A 10123-nucleotide genomic window follows, 5' to 3' on the forward strand; every position below is an offset into this window, starting at 1 on the left:
TATGCTTTAATATTGCATATTTATTTGTAAACTCTACCTATGAAGTACCTATTATAAGACCTTGTTTAGACTGCGGGAGTAAAGGGACTTTTCAGTCTCATTCTGGCAGGATAAACAAGATATATTCTATTCTATTCTATCCAGTTGTCTACCTTTTTCAACTGCTTTTTCGTCATCCCTCCTATCCCGCCAAACATGTCTGGCTATACAAAAAGGCTGACTGGGAAAAGTACCGATCATCTATTAAATTTCACGAATGTCTCAATGTTTCAGATGATGTCAATGATATGCTGTCAGTTATAAATTCAGACATTCTGAACGCTGCCAAATTATCTATTCCTACATTAAACTTATCTAAAATGAAACGGATGGTAGCCTGGTGGAATGACGAAATAAAGTCTGCTCTCAATGATCGGAAAAATGCCATGAAAACCTACAAGAGAAATAGATCATTAGAAAATTTTATTGACTACAAGAGGAAAAAGGCAAGAGCGAAATATTTGATCAAACAAAATAAAAAGTTTTCTTGGGAATGCTTCGTTGATTCAATCAAAGATCCCATCACTCAGTCTGATATGTGGAAGCAAGTTGCAAAATTTAAAGGGAAGAAAAAAATATTCAGTCCAATCTGCGCACTCAAAAGCATTGATGGTGCATTAACTACCCGAGTCTCGGAAATTGTTGAAATTTTGGCGAAAAATTACGAAGAAAATGCATCTGATTGCCTCTATGATTCAGATTTTAAAAAATTGAAGTCAGACATGGCCTTGAAGATTTCGCCCCCGGAAAATACCGAGCAATGTGTGTATAACCTCCCATTTAATATGACGGAACTCACATCTACCTTTAAGGGTTGTAGATCTTCTGCAGTCGGTATCGACAAAGTCTCATATCAGATGATAATAAAACTGCCTTATGATGCACTCGAAAAACTTTTGGAAGTTTTTAACATAATTTGGTCGACTGGAAAGTTTCCGAACTGCTGGAAAACGGCTGTTGTGGTACCCGTATTAAAACCGAATAGAGATAAATTAAACGCCAAAAATTACAGACCGATTTCTTTACTCAGTTGTATGAATAAAATTATGGAGCGGATGATCAACAAGCGTCTAAATTGGGTGGTGAATAATAACGAGACATTAAACGATCCATTTCAGAGTGGCAATCGTCAGCATAGAACAACGATGGATAACTTGATGTTGTTAGAGCAAGAAGTGCTGTCCGCTTTCCAGAACAAAGAGTATGTAGTAGCCGTCGCATTGGATATAGCTATGGCTTTTGAACGTATAAATAAAGTCAGTGTTTTAACCAAACTAGCAAGCGCAGGAATTGGCGGACCGCTTTTCAAATACATTTCCAACTTCATGGAAGGACCCCAAATAACAGTCAAAGTTGACAGCACATTTTCGAGCATACATTTATTCACTTCCCAGGTGACGTGTGACGGCTACGTGATCTCCAACTCGGTCATGTTCGAGTACAAACGTCAGCCGAGTACAATTTAGTATGTGTTGGGTCCTAGGCATGTGTTGGGTCTTTTTTGTTATTATCCAATATCTATTTATAATTCTATTCATTCTAGGTATATTTCATTCTATTTTATTCACTTCCCAGGTGACGTGTGACGGCTACGTGATCTCCAACTCGGTCATGTTCGAGTACAAACGTCAGCCGAGTACGGACACCGAGTCCCTGTCCGATACGCAAGCAGTGGGTAACGAGAATCTGCTCAAGTTCTCCCTAGCATCTCGACTGGAGGCTGTGGACGAGAAGCTGAACATCAAGGAAGAAGTGCATGACCCGGAGTACGGGAAACATGTCACCCTGTTCCGACAGAACAACTTTGAGGACAAGCTGGTCGTGTATTGTCAGAGTCTCAGTCAGAGGTAAGGCCTCCGGGGGTGAAAATGGATGTTTCGAAATTTCATTTTTGGGATTGAATTTCAATATGAACCATTTAGTGTAATTTGCGGACAAATTATGTATGAAATGGAACCGGAGTTATGCTCAAGTTTTGGGTTGGTTGAGAACTAAATGTCAAATCTCAATCATTAGAAAGGTTATGAAATAGGTAACTACAAAACTTATTACCTTTATATGATACAATGGATACACGTTCCGTATCGTATCGGATACACGTATCATATAAAGGTAATAAGTTTTGTAGTTACCTATTTCATAACTTTATAACCAAGGATGTCTAATATAAACATATTTAATAATAAGTGAAAATGGATGTTTCGAAATTTCATTTTTGGGACTGAATTTCAATATGAACCTAATTAGTGGAACCTATTTGAAGCACAATTCACCAATCGATATGAATTGCCCTTTTTTGGTGCTTCCCCTTTTGGTGGGAGAACATGAGAAAAAAATTGAATAGGCCATAACTCCGGCCCTGGTTATCGGATCGAGCTCAAACTTGTACCAAAGTACTACGTTATTTAAGGCCTTTAATATGGTGTATCAAAAGTAGGGGGTTCTCATTTAAGATTTTAAAGTTGGCCCCCCTGGGGTCCCACCCTGAAAAAGTCTCTGAACTTTTACATGGCCTATAAGAAACTAGGCTCATATACAAAATTTCAGATTTCTAAATTAATCCGTTCAAAAATTAAGGTGGGGGGGGGGACTTTATGAATGCACTGTATGTACTCCATTCTCTCCCCAGGTCGTGGAAATCAGGCGAGGAGGTTCTGGATCAGTCGTGGTGCTCCTCTCATCGCGACATGACGCTCCTCCACCTGTCCGCCTATCTGGGCTACTCACGGCTAGTGTGTGCCCTCCTCCACTGGAAAGCTGAGAACTCGTCCAACCTATTGGAGGTGGAGGTGGACGCTCTCAGACAGGACAGGGAGGGGTACATCGCGACATGACGCTCCTCCACCTGTCCGCCTATCTCGGCTACTCACGGCTGGTGTGTGCCCTCCTCCACTGGAAAGCTGAGAACTCGTCCAACCTATTGGAGGTGGAGGTGGACGCTCTCAGACAGGACAGGGAGGGGTTCACTCCACTCATGTGGGCGTGTCATAAGGGCCATCGCGACACGGCACTGTTACTTTATCAGGTGAGAGGGGTTTTATTATTATTATCTGAGAGGTTTGATAGGGGGATCTGTAACATTGGAGGTCTTATCGTCCCGAAATCGAAGAGAGGAGGAAGACAGGATAGGAGAAAGCCAGCCGTTCCGAGGACGGTGAACCATTTAATGGAATTTGCGGACAAATTATGTATGAAATGGAACCGGAATAGTTTTGGGTTGGTTGAGAACTAAATGTCAAATCTCAATCATTAGAACAATATTAAGCATGAGGATCAGAGGTACAAGGAAGAGGGCAAGAGGTTTGGGATGCGAAGATGGTGCGGGCTGTTTTTAATTGAACTGTTATTATTAAAAAAAAAAAATAATAAAAATAATCAAATAATGATGCCCTGAAAAAAACATACTCGATGATGAGAGGAGCGCGTTTATATGTTAAATTAAAAAATACATTATATTTTACTCATCTTTGAAAAAAAATTCCTTTTTAGTGGAACCTATTTGAAGCACAAATCGCCAATCGATATGAATTGCCCTTTTTTGGTGCTTCCCCTATTGGCGGGAGAACATGGAAAAATTAAATAGGCCATAACTCCGGACCTGGTTATTGGATCGAGCTTAAACTTGTACCAAAGTACTACGTTATTTAAGGCCTTCAATATGGTGTATCAAAAGTAGGAGGTTCTCATTTAAGATTTTAAAGTTGGCCCCCCCTGGGGTCCCACCCTGAAAAAGTCTCTGAACTTTTACATGGCCTATAAGAAACTAGGCTCATATACAAAATTTCAGATTTCTAAATTAATCCGTTCAAAAATTAAGGTGGGGGGGGGGGACTTTACGAATGCACTGTATGTACTCCATTCTCTCCCCAGGTCGTGGAAATCAGGCGAGGAGGTTCTGGATCAGTCGTGGTGCTCCTCTCATCGCGACATGACGCTCCTCCACCTGTCCGCCTATCTGGGCTACTCACGGCTAGTGTGTGCCCTCCTCCACTGGAAAGCTGAGAACTCGTCCAACCTATTGGAGGTGGAGGTGGACGCTCTCAGACAGGACAGGGAGGGGTTCACACCACTCATGTGGGCGTGCTGAGTTCAATTATGGTTAGTTGTTAAGTAACTTCCCGAGCTAAGTTGACGTGAAAAAAGGTTCATACTGGATTATTCACGCAACTCATTAAAGTCAGAGTCAAGAGAGATCACACGAGGTTCGCGAAGAAGTCTGACTTTCTCTATAGACCGTAACCGAGTTCGCTCTCACGACGGCAGCCCTACGCCGCCTGCGGTCTATAGTTTAAGTCAAGTCAAGCGTTCTCTCTTTGCTTCTTCCTTTTGAGAGAATGACCTGATGGCCAAGTTCCCGACATTTGAAAACAACAACAACAACAACATTAAAGTCAGAAAAATCAATGTTCTCAATCTACACCCTGTTCAATCTACAAAGCAGACGCGCTACCAACCAAGCTAACTAGGCTGGATTTATTACTATGTAATATCGCTCTCACGGCAGCCCTGCGCCGCCTGCGGTCTATAGTTTAAGTCAAGTCAAGCGTTCTCTCTTTGCTTCTTCCTTTTGGGAGAATGACCTAATGGCCAAGTTCCCGACATTTGAAAACAACAACAACAACAACAACAACAACATTAAAGTCAGAAAAATCAATGTTCTCAATCTACACCCTGTTCAATGTTCCCAGTGGAACCACACCGCACTGTCCATTCTGAACAGTGCGGCTCAGTCCCCGGTGGATTGCGCCCGAGTCAAAGGTTACGTGGAGATTGCTGACGAAATAGAGCGGCTGGAGAATATCCGGAAACAGAACACCGGAGCCGCCCCCTCCTCTCTGTTTGTCAAGGTCAACCCCAAGCCGGAGGATGAAAGCCTGTTCCTGCATCCTTCCAATGTATCAACCGCCATTGCCAAGTGAGTGTTGAATGCTTACTTTACCTTCCTTGTCCGGAAACAAACTTGAACATCAGATCTTGAATTTCCAGAAATTGGCAACGAACAGGGTTGAATAGTGATCTGGGAAATCCATTAATTGATGATTACTTTAATAAGCGACTGAGTGAGGATCATTTTGATAAGCGACTGATTGAGGCTTATTTTGATAACCCAGTAATTGAGAATTATTTTGATCGTTTAGCGAAAATGGCCCTATGGTCAAAAATTCCGACATATGTTAGAGCAGACATATGATAGAGTTTAGTTCAGCGATTAATCGAGTATTAATATAAAGGAGCAGAACCTAAGCCCGGCCTCTTCGCTTTTCCATTGGCTGCTACAATACTTTTCCATACTTTTCTGATATAGGGCACTGCGGTTTCTGGTGCCTCTTTGCTCAATCTGTTTGGGTTTCTCCGCAGAACTCTCCCCGAATCTCCCAAGTACAAGATCCTCAGTGTGGAGCTGCATCTCAAGATACCCACCTCATGCGGTGTTGTCAGCGCTAGCGGCGAGGTTGCCAACTCTCCCGCTAGTCCTGCTCCCCCCTCCACTCCGCAACAGGCGAAACTCATGAAGAGAGCCTCGGTAGATAGCGGTATTCATTTGAGTCACTCCACTGCAGACCCTAGGTAAGAACTTCCAGAGTAGGTAAGAACTGCGGACCCTAATAGGTAAGAACGTCCTGCCCTATCAGCCTAGTTAGTCAAACAGTGAAGGTTTAAAGATGAGTGTTAAAATTGATTGCGAAGGGCATACATTCGTAAAATTTTGTAGCCAAAACCAAATGTCAGCCCAAAAGCTCAAGAGAGCCTCGGTGGATAGCGGTATTCATTTGAGTCACTCCACTGCAGACCCTAGGTAAGAACTTCCAGATCAGATAAGAACTGCGGACCCTAGGTAAGAACGTCCTGCCCTACCAGCCTAGTTAGTCAAACAGTCAAGGTTTAAAGATGAGTGTTAAAATTGATTGCGAAGGGCATACATTCGTAAAATTTTGTAGCCAAAACCAAATGTCAGCCCAAAAGCTGGGTCTGTCTGGGATTAACACCCTAGGACTGATTGAGAGGCTGACGAAAAACGCCGACCCCGTCTAAACACGGGAAAAGGCGAAGAAGAAGTGTTCCACGGCCGTTTTTATTTCGGAGCAATGAAACAACTGCTTCATTAGACGCATGTGGTCTGTGTCGGTGCATGCCCATCCCGTAGTACGTCCGTCATCAGATGGGCGAGAAGAGGCACAATGCTTCCCATTTCATTTAGGTGCTGGGGCAACACGAAAAGAAAAAAAAATGGTTTCTTCAAATTAAATTGATCCTAAGGGCAAGGTAAAACCTAAACCCTTGACAAATGGAGTGTGCCTGAAGGCATGTGATGTGTTCCAATCCACTCGACCCCAAAGATTCATATTGGAAGCTTAAGATTCCTTTCCAAGAGTCATATTGGAAGCTTAAGAATCTTAAGATTCCTTTCCAAGATTCATATTGGAAGCTTAAGATTCCTTTCCAAGATTCATATTGGAAGCTTTTCCGTTTTTCCGTTTCAGGTTCGACAGGAGTATGTCTCTGCCTGTGTCTTCTCCTCAGTCAGATAACACTCGCCTCTCACCCTTGAGTAGGAGAATGGACTTTACCCTCTGTAAGTGCTCCCCCTCTTACTTACCCTCACCTTCCACATCTCAATTTATTATTCAGTCTCTCATTTTCCCACACTTACCTCTCTCTCTCTATCATCATAGTCATAAAAAAAAAAAATCTACACTGCCGTGCTAAGCGAAAATGCCGTATGTCAAAAAACCTTACTTTCGGGAAATCGAGTTTAAAGATTTCAATCTATACGGCAAACATACGTTTTTGACATACGGCAACACGTTTTAGTGGTTTTTAACTATTGTACATAAAAGAAGTTAATAAGGCTAATTAATACAAGCACACATTGATCCGTAAAGAATCGCATATTTTTATTTTGCATAAACCCAAGTAGGTAGGATATAGACTATCCTAATGTGGAGTAATGATATTGTCCTTGTTGAAATGTACAAGGAACAGTAGACATTATTTCTAATGTGGGGTTTTGAAATTTCCTCTATTTAACTTTTTAGATCATTGAAACAATGATCCGATGATAAGCAATGGACTGAAGTTTTTTCTAACGGAAATGTAATCTTAGAGAATACGCGACTTTTGCCTTGTTGCCTGTGTCTTAGCATGCTCAATTGCTCCTTGCATAGTATGTCCCCCTTTGAAAAGATAGTAAAAGTACCTTTTTTTCTATGGAAATCGAACTCACAATTTTTTATTGGAATAAAGGAGCTAGTCTCCATTTTATTTCACTCATAAAAGAGGAAATTTCGAAATGCCCAATATTATTTATTTTCAAACGATATGAAATACTTCCCTAGGTAATTCAAATAGTCTCTTTATTATTCTTTTTCCATATTACATATCTTGAACTTTTCATTTTTTTCTTAAATTAATCTTGGCTTCCTATTTTAAATCCGTCTCATTGAACCTTGTAATGTTTCATTATCTTTAGAGATTTTTATTACAATATATTTGCTAGCTATTCGAAACCAAAGAACGTATTTTTAAACCCATCTTTATATTTCCACATCAGAAATACCATGTACCTATACTTGAATTTTGTTATGCCGCTATCTCTTATATCTCTGCACCTTGAAACCAACCACATCAGAAATACCATGTACCTATATACTTGAATTTTGTTATGCCGCTATCTCTTATATCTCTGCACCTTGAAACCAAACATTTTATTATTACATTTCCGCTCTACTTCTATTTTGTTCGTTCTTAAATCATCAGACTTGTTCCACATTAGAAGCGTAGACGCGCGACTGAAAGTAGCGCGTAGCGGCCCTCAAAACCAAACCTATCGCACCCTCAGAATTAAATATATTTCGAACACCAACTTTTGAGAAATCGCAATTGCTAGACGATATAAGATAGTAAGTCAGCTCCCATGGCGTAGTGGTCACTGCGCTCGCCTTGCACGCGGGAGACCCGGGTTCGATTCCCGGCGGGGTCAAGAAATTTGTATCATGCAAATGATTGATACCGTGACAGGTGACTGGCTGTTGCGGGGCCCACTCAGCCTCGTGAGGAAAATGAGTAGCTATGTAATATAATGCACATAGCGACCGGTGCCAGCATGGTAGGTAAACATTGGATTTTAGGATTATTGAGATATTGGAAAAATCCTACAAGCAAAACGACAAATGTGAAATTATGAAAAATATACAAAGTAATAAATTGAATTTTGCTAATCAATTGTTTGTTTTTTTTTTTATATAGGAAGTATTATAAACCCGTAACGATAAGAAGTACGATATAAGATAGAGATATCACTGTCGCTATCTCGGGAACGGTAAGTCGTAGAGATGAAATTCCTAGACTAATCGAAAGATCTCATTTCGGTTAGTAAGACAAGGAAGGTAATAAAACAAAAATCGAGTTTTTCGACATATTGTATAATTCCGAGGCCCAGTGTCTAAAATTTTGACATTTTTTTTCCAGTCCTATAAGCCCAGCATTAATGTGTATTAGCTTGGTTGATAGCGCGTCTGCCTTGTAAGCGCTAGGCCGCGGGTTCCATTCCCGCCTGGGGCGGATTTTATCCTGAAGGGATAATGTTCGTTCTCGGAACGGCTGTGGCTTTCTCCTATCCTGTCTTTCTTCGATTTCGGGACGATAAGACCTTAGCAGTTACAGTTCCCTCTGTCAAACCTCTTCAAAAAGAAAAAAAATGTGCATTTTTCTTTCATAGAGATATTTTTTTACTTCTCTCTTTAGAATCTCTATCTTCTACCTCTGTGAACCAAACGAATCGAGTCCCCTGAGTGGATCCCTTGGATTCACTGGATTCGGATTTTCAAAAGCCTTTTTTTCTGTCAAAATGAATCCTGAATTCGATGGATTCCATTAGATTCAGACAAAATAGTCCTATTCTTTGTTTTCAGATCGTGAGCAAAGGGAATTGTATGAGGCAGCCAAAATCATCCAGAAAGCTTACCGCTGGTATAAGGGACGTAAGAAGTTAGAGGAACAAGAGAAAGAGCGAGCGGCCGCCATTTTGATTCAAAACTATTATCGACGATATAAACAAGTGAGTAGCCAGCCTAGTTAGCGCACCTGCCTTGTAAGTGCTGTGTCGGCGGGTTCGATTCCCGTTCGAAGCGGACTTTATGCTAAACAGGATAAGGATCTTTCTCGGAACGGTTGGCTTTTTCCTATCCTGTCATAAAAAAAGTAACATGCAAATGATTGATTCCGTGACTGGAGCTCTAGGGACCTCAAAACCTGTTTTGGCTCTAAAAACTGACCAGCAAAAATTTCGTCGAATACATTACTTTCCTTATTATAGGATAAGGATTGTGAAACTGGATGCCACAGGTGCGGAAAACCTTTGAACCAATCAGACAATGTGATTTTTTTTTTTTTTTTTTTCATTTTTGCTATAAGTTCTACACTATGTCTACTATAACGTAATTATACGTTGCTTTATGGGATTCTATTCTGTAATGTATTTCATATGTTTTGTGTGATTGTGATTTGGAAAACATATTTGATTCAAGTTAGACACTGTTGTCACAACATATCTCAATTGTTTCGTTGTACCTACTACTTATATCTGGAAGGATATTTCAGTAAATTTATGAAAAAGAATAATTCATTATTTTGATTATTTGCACGAATATATTGGATCCAGGCCAAGGTCTGGCCTCATCTCCACATTATTGATCAATCATTATTTTATCACTCAGTATCTGATTCCGTTACTGGTCATGCATGTTTTTAATTTATTATCAATTTCATTTATATCATTAATGCATGCTTTTTCACTGTAACCTAATCCTGAATGCTTTCTTCTTTCTTTTTGCATGTGCCTGCCTACTTTTGAATTATTTTTCGTGCTTAGATCACTACATTACGGACGAATCAGCTTCACTCCATATTAACCCAGCAACTAATACACCCAATACAAGTAAGGATGTTTAATTTATGCCTATTCTCTTCTGATAAATAATTGCTATTCGAATAACACAAATGAGTACGTTATGTTTTTATTTCGAATAACACAAATGAGTACGTTATATTTTTGTTTCGAATAACACAAATGAGTACGTTATAT

At 40.4% G+C, this 10123-nt stretch overlaps 1 protein-coding gene across 1 annotated transcript in view; it reads left to right on the forward strand.

The window, feature by feature from the left end:
* The window catches only part of LOC103506609 (calmodulin-binding transcription activator 1), a gene marked incomplete at its 3' end in the record, with an annotated part of 79906 nt that overhangs the window by 56496 nt on the left and 13287 nt on the right, over positions 1-10123 (forward strand). Inside the window, 8 exon segments of the mRNA XM_026821630.1 lie at positions 274-485; positions 1158-1485; positions 1523-1886; positions 2669-2822; positions 2966-3064; positions 4728-4954; positions 5398-5607; positions 6522-6613. Of these exon segments, the coding sequence (XP_026677431.1) occupies positions 274-485; positions 1158-1485; positions 1523-1886; positions 2669-2822; positions 2966-3064; positions 4728-4954; positions 5398-5607; positions 6522-6613 (1686 nt within the window).

Source organism: Diaphorina citri, unplaced genomic scaffold, assembly GCF_000475195.1.
Source record: "Diaphorina citri unplaced genomic scaffold, Diaci psyllid genome assembly version 1.1 scaffold250, whole genome shotgun sequence".
Classification (NCBI taxonomy): domain Eukaryota; kingdom Metazoa; phylum Arthropoda; class Insecta; order Hemiptera; family Psyllidae; genus Diaphorina; species Diaphorina citri.